Source organism: Bombus impatiens, unplaced genomic scaffold, assembly GCF_000188095.3.
Source record: "Bombus impatiens unplaced genomic scaffold, BIMP_2.2 scf_3474, whole genome shotgun sequence".
Lineage (NCBI taxonomy): Eukaryota > Metazoa > Arthropoda > Insecta > Hymenoptera > Apidae > Bombus > Bombus impatiens.
In genome coordinates this window covers 104,538-124,017 of record NT_179893.1, presented here as the reverse complement: position 1 = coordinate 124,017, position 19,480 = coordinate 104,538, and the positions used below count along the sequence as shown (strand labels likewise).

The 19,480-nt window shown below is 40.3% G+C and overlaps 1 protein-coding gene and 1 long non-coding RNA gene across 16 annotated transcripts in view; both read left to right on the top strand.

Annotated features, from left to right (window-relative positions):
• The window catches only part of LOC100740564 (MAP7 domain-containing protein 1), a 199,446-nt gene that overhangs the window by 98,091 nt on the left and 81,875 nt on the right, over nucleotides 1-19,480 (top strand). Inside the window, exon 1 of one of the 15 annotated variants that reach the window (XM_024372145.2) lies at nucleotides 9,825-11,108. The exons of 12 other annotated variants lie outside the window; for them this stretch is intronic. In XM_024372145.2, the coding sequence (XP_024227913.1) occupies nucleotides 10,946-11,108 (163 nt within the window). In that variant the 5' untranslated portion in view covers nucleotides 9,825-10,945. Of the gene's footprint in view, nucleotides 1-9,824; nucleotides 11,109-19,480 lie in introns of those variants that run through there. 2 more of the 15 variants (XM_024372146.2, XM_024372149.2) reach the window with 2 other exon arrangements.
• Nucleotides 3,290-7,225, top strand: LOC112213991. Its single transcript, XR_002947910.2, has 3 exons — nucleotides 3,290-4,382; nucleotides 4,692-5,780; nucleotides 5,861-7,225. It is a non-coding gene; the product is annotated as an uncharacterized LOC112213991 (long non-coding RNA).

The following is a 19,480-nucleotide window of genomic DNA, read 5'->3' as shown; positions in this document are numbered from 1 at the left end:
TTTTACTACAAAGATTGGAACGTTCCGTGGTACTCAGGTTCGAACATATAGACGTCACGAGATGCTCAACGTGCTGAACGATTTTTTTTTCCATATTGGGAAGTAAAATGATGACGGAGATCGATGCGCAGAGAACTAGAGCAAAAAGAAGCGTCTCGCAACAGCCGTAAAAGAGAATTGTTGATCGGTGATAGTGACGGGAAGGCGCTTCGACTTTCAGTTATGTAAAACGTTTCACCGGAGTGCCGTCTAAACGCGGTAACAGACAGTTTCGAGATCGCATGCTCGATGCGTGACGGGTTAGAGATCTATCGAATTATCTGTAGTTGAATAATCGTACGTTCCTAACTAGACTCCTTCTGTTCTACGTTTTTTCCTGTTCATTGTACTATTCTGCAGGTTTATATTTATTAATTTCTTGTTAAATGCGTTAATGATGTACGAATATGAATAGAAAATATTGAATACGAATATATATAACTGAAAATGATACATCCAGATGCTTTTTCATCGAATAAAATATTATTGATACGAAATAACCGACTGTTATCCGTTCCTTTAATTTGATCGAATCTTTCTATTCGATTTATATATATTAAATTTATTTATTTATATATAATTCCGAGGATTAACTAATTCTATAATAATTAACTATTGTAGTATATTAATTCTATGTTAATTCTGTAATAACTAAATAAGTAAATAACTAAATAACTAAAGTAATTGTCCGTGTTGCACGTGGATATTTATTAAAAGAACGGTTTTTGATCGTCGGAGAGCCGTTGGTGCAGCGTTTAAAAATTCACCGGGTTTTACTGGACCAACAATAGGAAGAGATTAATCTTAACCAAGAGTTAAAGCGTTCTAGCTAAAGCTCTTTTGAACCGAGTAAAATGCGGGGAAATTCTATTTGTCGGCTGGTTGATATAAAAATTGACTACCGTTATAGAATCAGAAAAATGAAAAAAAATACGCGATCAAAGGATAATTCCGCAATCCTCGATGCACGGGTAAGCGCATTAGTCACTCTAGTTCAAAGGAATCGACGTTGCAATCGTATTGGTCCATTTGAATTAATGAATCGCTTCTATTCGAATTAATCGCAAGAACCGTTCCGTTGTAACTGGTCTTGTATCGAAACGATGTTAATTCTTCGCCTATCAAAGCAACTATTGTATATGACGATTGCAGTTACAAATGACAGCTGCTCATTAATCAGAATGACTGCTCTATTCATACGATCACTATCTAAGATCGTGATGCGACGTTCTACGTACGGACTCGAGTACAATTGCCTACGCAATTCGAGAATCGATTCACCCAAATGCTACCTGCGCCGGCACCCGAAGTCTCGTGTCACTATCGCGACAACGCGACGCCACCATAGACGTCGTGCAGTTCGGTTTTAATAGGCTGTTGCACAAGAGGCTGACTCGCGAAAAAAGCCGAGGATTACGCAAACGACAGACCGGGATCGACAATTTTCGTCCTTCGATGCGAACGAGTGCGCTGCTTTGAAAGGTGAAATTCAACCGCGCCAAGCCCCGCGTCGGGAAACGTTCCCTACGTTTCATGCATTTGTAACTGGCACGCGCGGAATAATTAACGGCGTCCATGCGCCACGCAACGATCCGCCCGGACAAATTGGGGCTGATTGCACTTTCACGTGAATCAACGAGTTTTACGCGTCTGCGGTCGTTGGTCGAATTTGTAGCGAGATACAGGGAGAGAAAGGATCGTTGGATATATTTATAGTTACATGAACGTCAATCGTATCGTCTCCATTGTTCAAAACACGCTGAGTCCATTTTTATTGATTTTCCAGTTTTAATATTACTTGGCAAATGGAAGGGAATATTTTAATATCCTTATAAGGAGATGGCAAGAACTGCGACATCTCGAACGAGTTGGCTGTGTGTGCATTCGATGCTTTCGGTTTATGATAAAACAATCTCAAGAGGATTTGAGTGCACGGCCTTTTGTGTTCGAGAAACTAATAAGTTCCTTTTATATCTTATTTTGTAAATTCTTTTATAATATTAATGTTCTGTTGCATCTTTTTGCGACTGGTTTATCATCGATCTGAAACATCGAATTCACATACAGCCAACTCGTTCGAGATTTCGCAGTTGTTGCCATCTTCTTGTTAGTTGGGCAGAAGATCTTTTAGATGAATCGAAAGACACAAAGTTTTTAGAAACAGCTGACGAATCTACGAAGTTTCGTAACAAACCAATAGCATATAGTTATGGCAATATTTTTAGCATCAAGATATACCATTTAGAAGCTTTATGAAGAAATTAGGAACTCATTCAATCTCGTAATCACGGAATTCTTAACTCTCGTAACTTTCCATTTTACGTTGCCGTTACTAAAAGCATATCTACCGGGACTTACCACGTGAAATGAAATTGTTATGGCGAACAACCTAAGTACGAAAGCCTTTCTGGAGCAACGAAGGCCAACTAAACCGTTCTCTTTCAAGATATTCGTCTCGATTCGCATTCTTGCGAATCTTAGGGCGGGGGGCCATTTGCACGCGATCGTCTCGCAACAACAACAGAACGAAAACAGTCGCGGATTAGAATTTTAAATGGCGTAATATCGGCGATCCGTGAAAACGGCGATTAAGGATGCGGGGAAGTTGGTAGGCAGCCTCCGGGTTGAAACTTCCTAATGGCTCTTTTACGAACTTGCCGATAGATCTCGCGAAGTTCACACTTAAAACGGCCCCAGTGGCGTCCTCCTATTTTTCGTCGGCTTCCCCGGTAATTACCTTGATGGCCTTTTGTCACGGTTCCAGAGAATTTCCACAGGACCATTAGCATCTCTCACGAGACGAATTTCACGAGATAAATAAAAGTAGACGAAGTATGCCGGTCATCGATCAGTGAAAACGATTTGTTTTAGTTAGTCGATCTCTTCGCGTTATTCATACGCTCCTTTTTTCGTTTTCATCTAAACAGACGTAGAAACTAGATAATGTATTTCATCTTCGTGACTTAAACGTATTAAGTTACGGGTATCCACTGTCTTTTACTCACGGAGAATTTTAAATTGTCCAATAATCTCGGAGTTTCTAAATCTGTTTCCAATAATATGTCTACTTATTATGTCTTTTCCCGTGATGTTCAGATGTGTTAAGTAGACCGTAAACGTTTATGTATTCGTGGGAGATCGAAAAGTGTAAAAATATACGGATATAGTAAAAGTTAGTTATAATATCTACTTCGTAGAACGAGTATATCTAAAGTTAATTTTTTTTTACTTCACATTCATAAGAATATGATGTTGCCTAGACATTTGCAGTCTAACGATAGATGTAGTTGGACGACGAGCATGTTAAGAGATTTTTGCAAGTAGAAATCGGTTCCAAGAATAGGATATTAGGATGCATAGTAACAAGCTGCCAATTGACTATACAATGACACGCAGCAAGAATGTATTCTGCTTATGAAATCTTTAAGTGTGCATACATTATGATTGGAATAGAAAGAGTGAGGTATGAGTCATTAAACAGTTGTTCGAGAGTTATGATATAATCACGGACTACTCAGAATTATTGAAAGGCGTCGTAGCAATAAGGAAATAACGTATGTTTATCTACTTATGAGAGTGCACGATTATTGTTGCCTAATCCAGTGACTCTATATAGCGTATTTGCGAAGAAAGAATTTTTTCTTGGTGAAACCGGTTCCAATCGACAAGAATTAATCAGAAATCGATAATAATCCGATGCTGAGAGGTCGAGGATAAAAGGAACGCCGACTGAACGTTTTCTCGACCGCGTGGATAGTCGGCCACAAAGGCCGGATGCCATCGGCGGTGCACGCAGGTGGGCACAGTTCTAATGCCAGAGACGCTTTGCATTGCACGTGGCATTGCAAGGCCAACCGGCCACAAGAAATCGTCGTCAGGAATATGGGGGCCTGGCGACCAGTTCGAGGCGTGGAAAACGCCGCCGCGATGCGAACAGATATGTTTCGTTTCGAGAAAAATCGGTTGCGTAATCACGCGATATCATCGCAAAATCATCGGCTACCTCCATCAACCAACCAGTTTCCATACGAGCAGTATGTAGCCGTGTTCAGTCGAGACAGATTACTGTAACGGAGCGAAACGGAGACGTTCAGTTCGCAACGATGCCACATAAAATCGTCTGATGTAAGTGGCATGATTTCACACCGGAGCACTTCACCAAAGATTATATTTCTGATAATTGAAGAGTTCGTGAGAATAACGATTAAGTAGAGTGTCGTAAAAAGTAAAATTTTTAGTATTTGGGGTTTCGTGAACTTCTTCTCGTTGTACAAAATTCAAGGTTTAATATGTTCCTTTCTTACAATATGAATGCCGCTTCATCAATATTTAAATTTTAAGAGGTACGAGATTTAATGTTCTGCGATTATTGTTTTTATCTTAAGAGAAAGTTATAATATGCACGGTCTTGATTAGTTCAGTTGTTTGAGGATCGTAGAATTTGCATTGGCAGGTTGTGATTTATGCTTTCTAGAATGAGAATTTATAATCGTTTTAAGAATATTAACTGATCATAAACTTTCCATGACTGTTCATAAATGCTCCATTATTGGAAAGATATGACATTGATCGGTCTTTTATTACATTACAGTCTAATAGCTTTCCTTACTTCTAATATATACGATATAATAAAATCTCAATGTTTATTTCAGAAGGATTACGACTGTTTTTTCTCGGAATACTTTAATTGTTTTTCTTTCGCACGAGAAACCCGAGTTGTAGCGCAACATGTGATAAAGGTTTTATTGTATGCGGGAAATGTAGTTCATAGATTAAATAGTGACCCAGATGTAATTGAACTTAATCCGGAGATACCAAGATATGAGGAAACACGATATTAAATGGTAACTGAGATTTATTGGTGAAGAGAGAATTATTGAAAATCAGAAGAAGAAAAAAGAAAAAAAAGGAACATTTAATACTGGAACTAAAACCTTTTGAAATGAGTGTCATATTTTTTGTGTTTGTAATTACTAGAAACATGCAGGTACTTTTAACGAAGTAAAATATCGACTGTTATTGAAAAATAAGCTAAAGTAAAAGAAAGTGTGTCGTTCGAATAATTATAAGCGATTTTTTGAAACCTGTAAAATTGCAGTTTCGATTTGAGATGGATTGTCACTGTTTTCCTGTTGAAACCTTCGAATATCATCAAATATCATTGTTTCTAAAATATAGTGGGTGGTATCCGCGTTCGTTATTTCTTTTCCGTCTCATCTGGTAGAAAGTCTGATAAAAAACGTGTCGTCTGTTCCGTGCTCGATTTCCTCCGTGTGTTTTCCTTCCTTGCTTTCCAGGACGCTCTCGGCAAACCATTCGGCAAAGATTTCTACGTCACCGGAAAATCGCCCGCAGGTTTTGCCGGCTGAATGAAAAACGAGGTCAGCTTCTCGAAGCATTGCCTTTTCAATCCTCAAAGAGTTCGTTGCCGAGTTTCTTAGCTTCTCGCCCCTGTATGGATGCTCGCGAGCGCGACTGCATTTTCCCCGAGTTCTTCCATTCCAGGCGATACCACTTTTTTTTCACGTTCCCCGTCATGACTTTCATGGTCATTAACATCGAAGAAGGAGAGACTCGTTGCTAAAGTTTCTGGAGAAGACCCGTCTGTTTGTTTCATTGTGTGTGCAAGCTCCTAGCCGATTGTTTTTCACCTCTGATTTTGATCTAAATCATGACGAAGCGCAAAACCACGACTTGAGTTGGAAAGACATAATTGTCCTTAATGCAACGACTATGCGGCGGTATAATTTTTTAGTATATCATCAAATTTGTTTTCATCATCTGTGTACAAAATAACTGGACATTTTGTTCTTCTTTACAGTGAAATGTAATGAAAAATACAAATGTGATTTTTTTATGGTACATCATTTAGAGTCATACGATAGTTGGATGAAATAGCATTAAATTATTGAAATTTACCAGTCGCTTTTTCCAATCCACTATTAATAATGGCAAAAAATATAAACATGTAGACATTATAATAATAGTACTACTCATATGCTTTTTCTTCAAGCTTCTTGTCGAAGTTTTGCTCGAGCTAGAATTAAACATAACTAACTGCATAACGCTAAATAACCATGTACCAAAATAAAAAGTATAATTATAGAAGAAAGACAGAAAAAATTAACAGCACCAAGAATCATTACTCCTATCATTATTCTTAAAAGTGTTACAATATACCATACCCTATACCACACGATCGTAAAGTTAATTACCGCGTTCGAAACGCGTGACGTTTGCCTTGCGTGACGCATGATCCTCACGAAAACACATCTTCGACGCAGCATCGCGGACCACTATGGAACCAGACTCGGAGCCGTGAACCAGATTCTCCGAGTCAGTTATTTACAGTTGGTCCCTAGTTCATGGATGATTTCAGATTTCCACGCATCGACGCTCACGCCTCGCGATAATTCGTCGAAGAAACCCTCGTCATGGCGATTCCGTTTGGCGGAGATTATCACGCGGTGATCTTCTCAGCGGGGAAAATAATTAGCCCGGAAATTGCTTGGCAAATTTCTCGGGGTTAGAAGATATATAATAGAATAATCGATGTTCGTGAAACCACCGTGCCGGACGTTCGCCATGATTCTCGGCTTATAAATTGCATTTCTACCCTACCAACGGGGTGAAGGAGGGGAAAAGGCCATTCTACAGGGGGGGGGGAAAAAATGTGTTGCCGCTTCCGTTCTCGTTTGCGGGCTCATCGATGAGCCGAGAGCAATTGGACTTGGTTATGGGCGATTCGCGCATTACGGATGATTTACGGTATTCACGGACCGATGCGTTGCTTGTGTGGGACGAAATTATCGAGAGATAACTAGTTGGATGTTACAGTGCGATCCTAGGACCCGTCCATTGTGACGGGACGCGGAGGCTATGCTTTATGAAAACGCGCTTAATTGCCTGTTAATCGCGATACTGCACGATGGAAATGTCAGTGATCGTGAGTAATTATAGAGCAGGGTTTAGTTTATTTTTCGCTTATTTTGTTGGAGTGCATTGGGTCAAGAAGGTTAGCAGAAGATGGAGATTTAGCGTGACAGGGAAGAGGCGTTGTCGAGGCGGCATGGAAGAATGAATAAACATTGTAAACGTTATAGGACTCGTTGCACATAGTAGTTAGCACGGCTTTCGATGGAAGTTTTCTCCTCGTTTGCATTGAACTGGGGTTTATATTGAAAGAATCTCTTTGGGTTGTCAATAGTTATCAGCGAGGTGTTAACGAATATTGTTATTGAAACGACAATGTATCGATTCGGTAACCAGGCCATTTCTTTATGCAGGTATTTTTATAGCTACGGGACTAATAATTGAAACAGTTGTATCAAATTCAGTTAGATTTCCTCACACGTGTCAATATGGTATCGTTTATTTGTGACGGAAACGGCACGTCGAGAAACGGAGAATCTTCAAGTAAAAAAATTATTACGTGCGGAAGGTATAAACGCTAGAAAGTTCCTTCTTTCATTTTTTATTAAGTAAGGAATCCACTGTCATCGTTAAAGACTTCGATCCCATCTGACCTATTCTCTCAACGTTAATTTATACCTGAGAAGCTCATAAGTCGCTTCTTCGGAACGTAGCGATTACCAAACCAAATTAACGATCGCTACGGCGTCGATTTCTCGTTGCAAATTATCCGTGCACCACAGATATGCACCATAGATATTCTATCTATTCCTATTAAACAGTCTTGCATTCACCGAAGTCTCTTAAATCGAGCGTTACACTTTTCCCCAACAGTTTACAAGCTTCTTTACGACTTTCGATCAACGTGGTGTTTAACCAAGCGAAGAGATACAGCGGGTTCAAAGGATTCACCGAGAGTGAACCAACCATTTACTTCTAGAAAATCGACGATGCTTTCAGTATCGCGAATGAATAGGTAACTTCTGAAGCAGAAGAAAAACAACCACATTTTTAACATTGGAACTATCGGAGTGGACGAAATGACCACCAGTTCGTGATCTTTCATAGAAATTTTATAAATTTACAATGTGTAATAAAATGATACTGGTGTAGCACTGGCGAACATAGCAGAATGCTGTTTCCCTCCAGAAACTCTTTACACGTAACATATGCGATGAAAAATTGGGAAATTCAGTCTGAAAGTTTGTATAAATCTTAATCGCCAGGATGAAAGCTATCGAAATAGGCAAAAGGTCCAATTTGCAACTTTTCATGAAAATCGTAGATTTGCAATAGTGTATTTTTAAAAATCTGAACGATCCTTGTATAATTTTTTTATTGCATTATGCGTTTTATTCCAAATAATTTTCATGTTTATTTCTCCAATATAAGTTTCGTACTCGTCGTTAGTTCTAGCGTTAAGACCGTCATTTGCAACGAAAAGGAAAACGTTAGCCGATGCCTGATCGTCTTCCTTTTGTTCCGTGTTCAGGACACGAAAATGTCTTGGAAGCCAAACGTCTCGTTATTCTTATCTCGGAAATGACAAACGTGGCGTAATCAAGAAACGCCAGAATGCTTGAGAAACGTCGCAGCAATTTGAATATCGTGGCGAGGCTCGTCCACGTCATCTCTTTTTATCTAGTCGCGAGGTTAGCCGTGAATAATGAGCCCCGTGATCGACGTGGATCGATGGAATATTCATTGACGCGCCGCGTTTCGTCTATTTTTAATGCGAGAATGCCACGTCGACGTATTTCAATGTTACTTGCGCCGCGAACATGGCTGACCAGTAACGGAAGCAATTCTACTGATCCCAGTAAGTGACGTAGCGAAAGTAAGACGTTTAATTTTTTTGCTAGGAATTTCTGATCGCCAGATTGCTGACTTTTCCGCACTTGTATGAAAACTTAGAGATATAAAAATGCACAGAATGTATGTAACAAACAAAAGCGTATAAAATATCCGAAGTAGAATACTTGTTAGAATTTTTGATAGATAAAACGCAGCCTCATTTGAGCTCTGTTTCTTTACTTGTGTCTATAGAAACTTCAGATTGACCTTAATCTTCGCAAATACAAGTATGACATGATTTATTCCCAACAGAAATATTACGACTGATTATTAGATAAAGAAACTGCTATATCCAAGCGATTAGAAATTCAGACAACGTGTTAATTCGTCTTCTCGAAGAACAAGTTAATTTATTACCGACTGTTATCGCTCATTATTGATTTATAATTTCTCTCTATGCGTGTGATAAATACGAGATATCTAGTCAAGAATGATGAAATACGAATCGCCAAGTATCTTGCCTCGTTATCTATCCATAATATGTCGAGCGTCTGAAACTATAAACCGTTAAGTGGCATTCGGAACACTTGAAATGCAACAAAATAATCGATAACAGCAGAAACGAGGTAACGAAGACAGCGTTGGCAAAAAACGGACGACCATGTTTACTGGATCGGAACTCGAACCTAGGGCACTTGGCACTCACCGAGCAATTTCTCCTTCCAGAATTTCCAACTCTAATTCCACCTCTAAACTGGCTGTCTACCAGCGTAACTAAAAGTTACTTAGGACAAAGAACGACGCAGAAAGCGTAATATTGTTTCTCCTAATACTGTCTTTCAACAATGGCGCCTGGTGGATAACAACGTGTAAACAGAAGTAATCTATTTAAAGAAACCGAGTAGTTATACAACCACGGCTGGTAATTGTTCATACATACATCGTATGTGCTGTTCGAGCGTGGTGTACGAGAAAATGGAAACATCGATTCCCACTCCTTTGAAACAGACAGTCGGCACGCTGTCCAAGGTGCACGCAGAACTCACAACTGTCCGTCGTCGAATCAGACCGACACAGAGAGGTGGGAGAGACTCGTAGAAGGAGCAAGAAAGACTTGCGACGAGTAAGGAGGGACCTGTGGCTTCTCGAGCAAGTCAGTCACACGGTCGAGCATGTTCCACAGGGACGTCTTGTTACCGCGATCGTGATTCCATTTGAAAATCGACACTCTCTTGCCTACGATTCTCTATCGATACCACAAAACTCTTCTGCCGTTCGTTTAAACCTTTGTGATCGAATACAAAGTGGTACCGTATGATACGGTACACAAGTGCATATATCTATATATAGTTACATATAAAAGTGGAAACGATTCTTACGTGTATCACTGGTATCGAGAAATTTGAAATCGTTTCACGAATCGCAATCACGTGGTTACCTACTGTTTTTAGTGTATATACGTGAACACGTGTATTACGTGGCTGGAAGGAACACAGCAAAGTGGTTGGTTGCGACGAGTCGCGGCGCTCGTCCATGTTTTCCCGGGTGAAAAGTGCGAAGTTTCTAAATCGATCTAGGAGAAAGGTACTTTCTAATCGTGACGAGGATGGTGTCGGTTTTCCGAGGGGACACAGGCCGTGGACAGCCGGATCGATAGCGTGCGTCGAGCCTCGTATGCAGCACCGCGAACCTACGCCCGCACGCGACCTTTAGCGCGAGCCATCAGCCGCTAAACAGCCGATTAAATTTACATGGTGACGTAACGTGCCGTCGCTGCTGTTGGTCGTCGGCGATGGCCTATGAAGAAGCCAGTTACGGGCATCACGGCGAAAAGAGGCGGCTCTGTTACGTGACGATCGCGTTCTCGCTCGACGACTCACTGTTAACGATCGTGTGACTCTTCCTTCCCACACTTCTGTTTATTTACGTTGACTTTCCGTTTCATCTGGAAATAAATAGAATCATCAACAACGTAGAGCGTGGTCCACACGCGGTGACATTAAAGTATCGATCGTTTGATCGGAGGAGATCGGGTCGCTTCGCTTCGTCGAAGCGCACTAAGCATCTCCAAGCGCGCGAAATTTAATCCATCGACACGGAATATTCGAGGAATTGGTGTTGTTATTTCTTTTTAAATAATTCGTACGAGGATCAACGAATATTAGCGACGACATGTCAGTGTTAATGAAACGTCGATGATATGGGAGCTGACGACATGAACAGAGAGATTCCGAGCAGTACCCTTGCGACTCTCAGGGGGATCCTAGTGAGTTCGTTGTCAAGGGAGAACCTGGGACCGCATGATCTACCTGTGCAGGAAAATGGAAGGCATCGACCGTACAGGAAGGTGCACTTTCGTGAAGGTACATTTAGAAGTTGCTTCCTGCGAAGCGGTAACCGATGATCATTTAAATATAAACGGAGGAAGCGGCGCGCCCATCGCTCTGTCAGAGACCCAGCAACGTTATTGCTCGATTATCGAACGCTTCGAAAGGGGATTATTGAACGACTTGTTCGAGATTAGTGGCATTCGAGATAGGAATTGTGGATATTCTGGGACCTTGGACGATCTGTATTTGGTCTAATTTAATGCAGAACGTTGGCGTGTTTTACATTAATTTAAAATAATTTACATTGGTATCGATTTGCTAGAATTTCCTCTATCTACTGGTATAGATAAAGTTCGTCGATATCGAGTTGCTTCATTAGGTTGGATAAATTAAAATAATGGGATAGTAGTAACATCGAAGGAAAGTTTAAAACGATTCTGCAACGTTTTAATCGTTTGGTAGTAAAAATGAAGAGTCGTATGCTCGATAAAGTTTTATACGTTTCTATATCGCCTAATTTACCATAGCGATTTCTACAATCTTGTTGAAGCGTGTCTGAGTGTCGAGTTGCACGAGTCGCAAATACGTGTACATTAACCCATAGCGTCATCGAGCCTTCGACTTCTGAGATTGGTCATCGTTGAATTCGTTATTCCATTCACGCTGTCGTTGTCGTCCTTATGAATCGAGGATGCCGATCGAACTTTCCAGCTTAAGAGACGCAAACGCGAGGCGTGGTTTATTGCGTAAATTCGACGTTCGAACGACGTGCTTCTGCTTCTTCTTTAAAAGTGGCTCGAATGAAATATTCACGAGATTCTCGTTACCGGATTGCTTTAGTTTCCCGATTGGAGGCAGGACAGCAAAACGAACTCGCCCTTTTTCCCCTCCAAAAAGAGACTGTTGTACACGTTAAGTCGGATTTACCTCGTTTCAACGATCTTAGCTCAGGACACGCCTACGACTGCTATTTCTTTGGCTGTCATTAATGGGATCGAATGACGTTTCTGTGATTAAATCGATTTAGATAGAACAGAACAGTATTTTAATTAATATCGAAGGCTCTCCGCTATCTTCTCGAGTTAATTACAGCAAGTTTCGTAATTTGTTCGTTCTTCTTTGCCGGTCGTTATTTTCCTTGGATGTTATTTATTTCGACGCTTCGACGAAAGACGATTCGGTTAAGTTCTGCGCGTGACGAGTCGGCTCGCTCGACTTTTCTCGTTAAACTCTAATGAAAGGCTTCCAACACGGGTAACGTTAGCCTGGCATTGTTTGCCCTTACGTAGAGACGTCGCTTCCTTTCCAGATTCGACGTAATTGCCGCACGCGGCTGCCGTCAACCGACAGAACTCATCGTCAGGCCCGTGACTAATAGATCTGCTGATGTCACACGCTAAAAAGTACGTCTCCGCGCTTGACGCCCCTGGAAACGCGTTTGATAAACGACTGCCACTCCTGTCCGCTCCATTCTCCTCTTTTTTTCCCCTTCCTTGTCCTCCGCTGCTTTAATGGTCGACGATATTTTCTCGTAGACTCTATTCGTTTGGCTCATCGATACTCGAGTATCGTAAGATTTTCGCGTTGCTTTCGAATCGCGGGGACATCGGATAGCGTGATATTTCACTGTTCAGGCAACGCTTTTGTAGCCTGTTTTCGAAAGTTTTTACGCTGTTCGATTGCTTTCAGCGGATGTGGTTACATATCCTTCTGTATCGACGAATCGTATCGAGGTTCGATTACGCGTGGGAATTGGAATCTTTCTTTTTTCTCCCATTTCCTTTTGAAAAAGTTTTATCGAGTTTACAACGCAGGCGAAAGGTTGAGGCTATGGGGTTACCTGTTTCGATTATCGTTCTTTTGGAAAGTCGAGAAAGAACGAAAGGGGAAAGCGTAAAAATATCGTTGTAAATGGCGTGTACTGACGTGAACGCCCTCGTACGCGTGACCTTTCCCTTCTTTTCTCTCGGATTTAACGTGAAAGGTTAATTGAAATTAGCCAGCTTCCACTTCCCGTTAAAATTCCATTCTCGCGGCATTGTTGGATTTATCCTCTCAGTCATAACAATGTTTTGTCGCTATTCGGGGTCAGCGTTCCAACCGGAACGATAACAGGAAATGAAAAGTTCCAGTTGCTTTGCATTCCGCGTCATTCCCCCGCAAGGGGTGTAAAATGCATTAAGGAAAGAGGCGATAAAAGAGGGACGAATGTCGCGGGGAAATCTGATCGGTGAAGGTAGCCCGATGCAGTTGCGTAAATCCGAAGCGATGGGATTATTAATCGAACCGTGAATTGATTTATCCGGTGATTAACGATTACTATCTTGCACGATGTGTGACATAGTGAGGCGCGAAAAATAACGCTTGATCGTTATCATTTTTCAATCGTCGATTGACGCTCTGCTGGGCTGTTTTTCTATGTATAAAAATATTGCCACAGATCAGCTTTTCGTGAATGAATTTATAAAAACGTGGTACTTTATTCAATCTTTCTTTTTGTTAAACGCAGCTGTTGAATTTAAAGTTTAAATACTTAACAAAACAGAATCGAAACAATCACGATATCAATTTCTTAAAATAATTATATAGAACCTTTATGATGGTTCCATCATATATGTACATTTGTAATGAATTGAAGTTTGTAAAATCATTATCTTACTTAATCAAAAAATAATGCCACTCTCCTTTCCAATCAATGCATTTTCGTTGGTGCAGAACCTATTACTCCATAGAAAAAGAAGGATAAAAGTGGCGTATTCGTATATCAACTCCGACTGACCTCTAGCACTTACAGCGTTTAAAGCTTTATTCGTCCGCTTCCATTAAAGAAAATATTATTTCTGTATTTTTCATCACGTACATCGTTCAACATCTTAACCTCTGAATTATGGTTACAAACATCGTTTTCCTCCATTCTGTTCCATTATTATTCAAACGATAAACGGCGGATGTACTCTAGAACAGAATTTACGGGCGCTCTGCAACAGCTGGTTTACGCAGTGGTGCATACAGTCGGACTGGTAATAAAACGCGGAGCATGCGTGCGCGTGTCGCGAGCTACTCTGTCTCGAGGAACGTTTTAATAATCGATATCGATATTTCTTTTCTGTTACAGGTGAGTACTTTACCGTAAAACAGTGGCCATATACGAGTACCTGGGAAATTGCGGTACGTAGAGAGGAACCGAGAAGACGAGAATACCTGACTTGACTCGTAGTAGAAACTCGATCGAAGGGATAAGTGAGCCGTGATAAATGAATTCATTAGATTCACGCCGCGTCATCGCGTTTAATATTAAACACTACCCGTGAAATCGGGCTAATTGCAAAAGCTTGGCCAAGGGAAATTGGAAACGAATGCATTAACGTTTCTCCGCTCTTCCATTTTTATCGTGTCTCCTATCCCGTTGCTAATAAAATTCGAACGTCGAAAGATTGTCTGTTATGAAACAATTGTGGACAACTTGTGTAAGATCTATTTTACTTCGAGTTGATATGTATGAATAATGAGTAACTTAAATCGAGTAAAGTGAATCAAATTATAGAATGAAATTTAGAACACGTGTTTGTGTTCTTACAAGGTTGTTTTCGCGTATCGTTTGTCATCTGCTTACTATTACAGGATTATATCAAACAAGCGTTTTAGTTTTGTTTATAATGCATACCGTGGTAGATTGTACAAATTTTGTCCATTAGTTCGTATGTTTATCAAGTTGCGATATACCATACTGAATAGTGTTAGAATTTGTATTTGTTGGCCAAAGCTTCAAGACAGTTGAGTTTCAGTGTATCCAGTTACTTCTCAGGGTACAGTCATTTAGCTAACATATTACATAACAATCTACCGATATACTTGTTTGCATGCATAATAATTTTCTTTCTTACTTGTGATATTTGAGATCTTCTTCTTATTATATTGTTAATCACGAACTATGTATATTGCATCGTTGTTCTGTAAAATAGTGTAGCGTAAAGTCTTTGATTTAATTCTTTCTGATATTTCTGCGCTATTTCTAAAATTTAATACCATAAATTCATACTGATTAAAGTATTCATATACAGAATATAAATTTGGATTTTAATACGAATAATCAGTATACTTTTTTTCCTTTTTTCAAGCTACCAATTGAATTTGAATAACCTTGGCGAATCGCCTTAGAATCTATTGTCAAAATAATTGCATAATCAGAATTTATTATCACATATATCTCAATAAATTTTGGACTATTAGTTCAAATTCAACTTTTCCAAGCCGTTGATCTACAAATACGAATAATCCTTTACTATCTGTTATAATTAACTGCAACATCATAAGCCTCTATCGGGCCATAAATATATTGCCATAATTACACCTCGCTTACGTTAACGAGATCGGAGAAGCTTCGATTAGGAAAATTTTATATTCGCTACGAAGGAATGGTAAATTTACCGTACATTCTTGGACCTCCCTCCCACACTTCGAGTAATAACGTGTTCGTGCGAAATTGCCCCACGGGATGCAGGCGCATCCCACATTCTCGTTATATTTCATATGCACTTTGTCAAGCGCGCGAAGGCTCGAGATGAGACGAGAGGATCTCGCGAGCATGAAGAAGCCCTCTCCCTTGACACTTTATCCCGAGCTTCGTGTGCGGCAAAGGGGAACGGGCCGTGACGAGCAATTAATTTCGTGCTCGTCGAACATTCGACGCTGTCTCTCGCGGAATTTCCTTCTGTTCTACGCGAGCCTTGCTCGATAACTTTGTGACGGAGGCCTCATTAACAGGTAGCCTAAATCACGGCGAAGATGCTGCTGTTCTTTCTCATTACGAACCGGCCGAGAGTCTTAGAAATATGGTACAGAGTAGAAATTTTAATTGGTAGCGGAAAAATAAATAGTTACTACCCAATTAAATGAACTGTCGTCGAGTGAATCTATTTATCTGAATGTGATCTACCACATTGATTATAAAACCATGCTAAGATTTTTTATTCTTATACACGTGCGAGCCATAAGATACGGTACGATAAAATCTCCTTAGAGCAGTTAAACTTATAAACGATTTTGTTAGAATTTCATTTTCCTGTATATTGAGTTCCTGTTGTAAGACAAGATTGAAGTAGTTTTCTAGCGCGTTTTGTCTTTTTCTATTGAATATAATCTTCTGGGGATGAGAAGAATGAATCGTTTTTTAACACGATTTACAGATACGACATAGTTTGTTTCTTATCATATTATCATACGAAAATGAAAAATTCTTTAATGATTTTATAGCTATAAGGCGGAATAAATGAAGAATCGTATGTTGGGAAAATCAGCGAGCTTTCGTTATGTCAATTAAATACTTAAAGCAACCTTCAGCCGAACACAATTTGTCATTGTACGCTCCTTTGATAAAATAACGCGCAAAAGAGCGTTATCAAAGTGCAAAGTGAAGGACAAAAAGTGAAAACTAAGAATGTAACACATGGCCACGAATTTGGCAACGTTTAATTTCCGATAAGAACAGTTCACCGACTCATCAATCGTTTGTAGTGGTGCACGTAATGCCGGCTTCATATTTTACGCGATACAATTTACGACGGTCGCTGTTGTAAATAATCGCGCTGCATTAAAATACCTTGTCGCTGAGTCAGCGTTCGCGATGTTGTCGTATTCGTGGTTACGCCTGGCCAACCTTTTCGTTGTCTTTCTGCCGTACTTCCGTTCTCTGCATGGAATTACGTGTTGCACATTTTTCCCCCGATATATCCTTCGAGTGGATCTTGCAATGGAATTAAACGATCTGTCGACATCCGAAACGTAGCAACACGAGCATGGTCGATTAATATCACTCGTGGGAACGACGTTCTTTGATATCTATCGTCGAACATCATGGAAACTCTCGTCGACCATACACGATCGAAAGTATTGTTCGACTGATTGACGCCGCCGGATGTTACGATTGGCACGATGATTGACGCCTATCCACGAGACGAGTTCCTATCGTGATAGCGATCAAGAAACGCGCAGTGGTCATTCCTAACGATTCTTATTCTCTACGTTAAAGCGTCTGAGCGTGTTACATTAGGTGATACATTCTCACCGATATCGTTATGTTTATACTTTCCATAATATTATTCTATTCCTTAGGATTTTTCTATTTTTCTTATTACATGCATTTCTATTCTATCGTCGAGTTCATGAAAAATTCTGCACACGATTCTATGAACCGTTCTATCAATGATTCTATCGGCGGTTCTACCGACGATTGGTTCGCAAAGATGATAGAGCGCGCATCTTTTACGGGCGATTTGACCGCGAAAGTAATTTCCCCGGCGGAAATTTATCAAGAATCTAATGTCGATGAATTATTCATCGGTCGCCTCGATTGCGTCTACCATCCGTGAGACTGTTCTTACGAGCGCCACGACGGTCTTCAATGGCAGGATCCGTGTGCTACATGTAGCGCTCCATCGACGTAATATCCTCTTATGTTTCTCATAAACTGTTGCAATTTGCGCGTTCTAACACCATTGACGTCTCTCGTGTCGGTTAGTAAGATTACATACTGCTAAACGTAACTTTAAGAGAAGATTCTACTGGTAATGTTTATCGGCCATTTATTGCTCGTACGATCCGCAAATTCACTCATGTGTAAGATTGCTGGCTTACGAAAGTACTTGAACACTTGCCATAAAAAACTTTTACGTTCGTATTGTATATGTTATATGAAATACTCTGCAATTTTATTAGCGTTGTAACGATACACGAATGTAGTGGTTACATAGGTAAAATTTGAAACCAATCTGAAAATGTATAATACACAAAAATTACAAGATATGTAAACATATATTTATTGAAAAATTAATATACGAACAGTACGTCTTACATCTTACGACACGTTTTAAATATATAGGTAGTAGTACACCACTTCACACTTCAATCACAGATTGAGGCTGATTGATACAATGCATAATGGACTATGTAAATACTTTTGTGATCTCTGAAAAATATACACACACTCGTATAAAAGTCATGTACAAATGCTTTCGCAGATCTATGCACTAATAGAATCAAGTTCGTGAGAGAATGATACGGATATCTTTCATCGACAGTTCGCCACACGTGTCGATCCGTAAATTCATTCATTTGTATGTATCATTCGTACGCATTGTACAAGCAATGACAAATTGCTCGGAGCTCTCTATCAGTATTCTGTATCGCCTGCCTCGATGAACCCCGTGGCACGTGGCTGTTTCCACGGCTGATAAGATCACGAATCATCTATTCAGTTGATCAAGCTGGCGTGCGCTCTTAATTCGCACTATCAACCGATTGCTCTTAATGAACCGGCTGATTTCTCGACAGGCAACGAAAACGAACGTCAATTCCCATGATCGCTTCCCAATAATACCAGCGTTATTCTTATCAGCAGGTATTGAAGCCGCGCGAAAATCCAAAGCGCAGAGTTCCGTGCACAAGCGGCAGTCAGTGTAAGTTCATCTTGTTGAATGGGAAACGGGGAATGATCGGATAGGTTCGTTTATGCATCTTAATCCGGGCATTGTTGGCACGATTAGAATTCGTGAATCGCAAACGAGGACACAATATCTCGCGAGACCTTCCCCGGTGAATCGAAATCCGCGGCATAAACGGATCAGGAAGATTATCCTGGATCGTCGTCTGGCTAGGGTCGGCCTTTCATTCGTGCTTTCTCGTCGAATTCACGCGCGAGCATCGTCTCATTCTCTCTACGAATCTGCGCTGCGTGTTGAGTCGTCGAGACGAATCTAGTTAGTTCTGCTACTTTTTTTTATTTTCTTTTTTATCGTTCGATCGTCCAACGGGACTCGGGGCACAGGTGAAAGTTGCGCTAACAAAAGAAAGAATTCGGTTTCTTCTTAGAAACGATGTCGGACAGCATTCTACCTCGGAGGTAGTGGTAATTGAAAAGTTTACGGGATGTCGCGGTTCGCAGCTGGACGCGGAAAGAACTTGCAACTGTGGAATTCACGGTATCCTTGTTCCGTTGTGTCGAGTTCGCTGTTTTAATTATGTATTTACTTACTCGCTCGTTCGTCAACAAGTATAAGCACTTTGGTATCGTATACACAGCCAGTAAAATATTTAGAATTACGTTTCTGGTTGTATCTGTTTATATTAAATTCCCTGTTAACGTGGTGTTAGTCGAGGGCTATGTGGGGAAAGTATGCTAGTCGACTGCTTGATTTTTGCGCCACTTGATGGCTAGAAAGATGGTATTTTAATACGAAATGATTGAAAAGAGAAATAATCTGGTCGAGGCATACTGCGTTCTTCTGAACGTAGACTATTCTTACAGTCATTCTATTGGACAGTTAAAACGATCATTTTTGGAAATTCTCACTTATCGAAAATATTTTGTATCTCATTGTAAACTTCCACAATGAAGTATTAATTTCGAC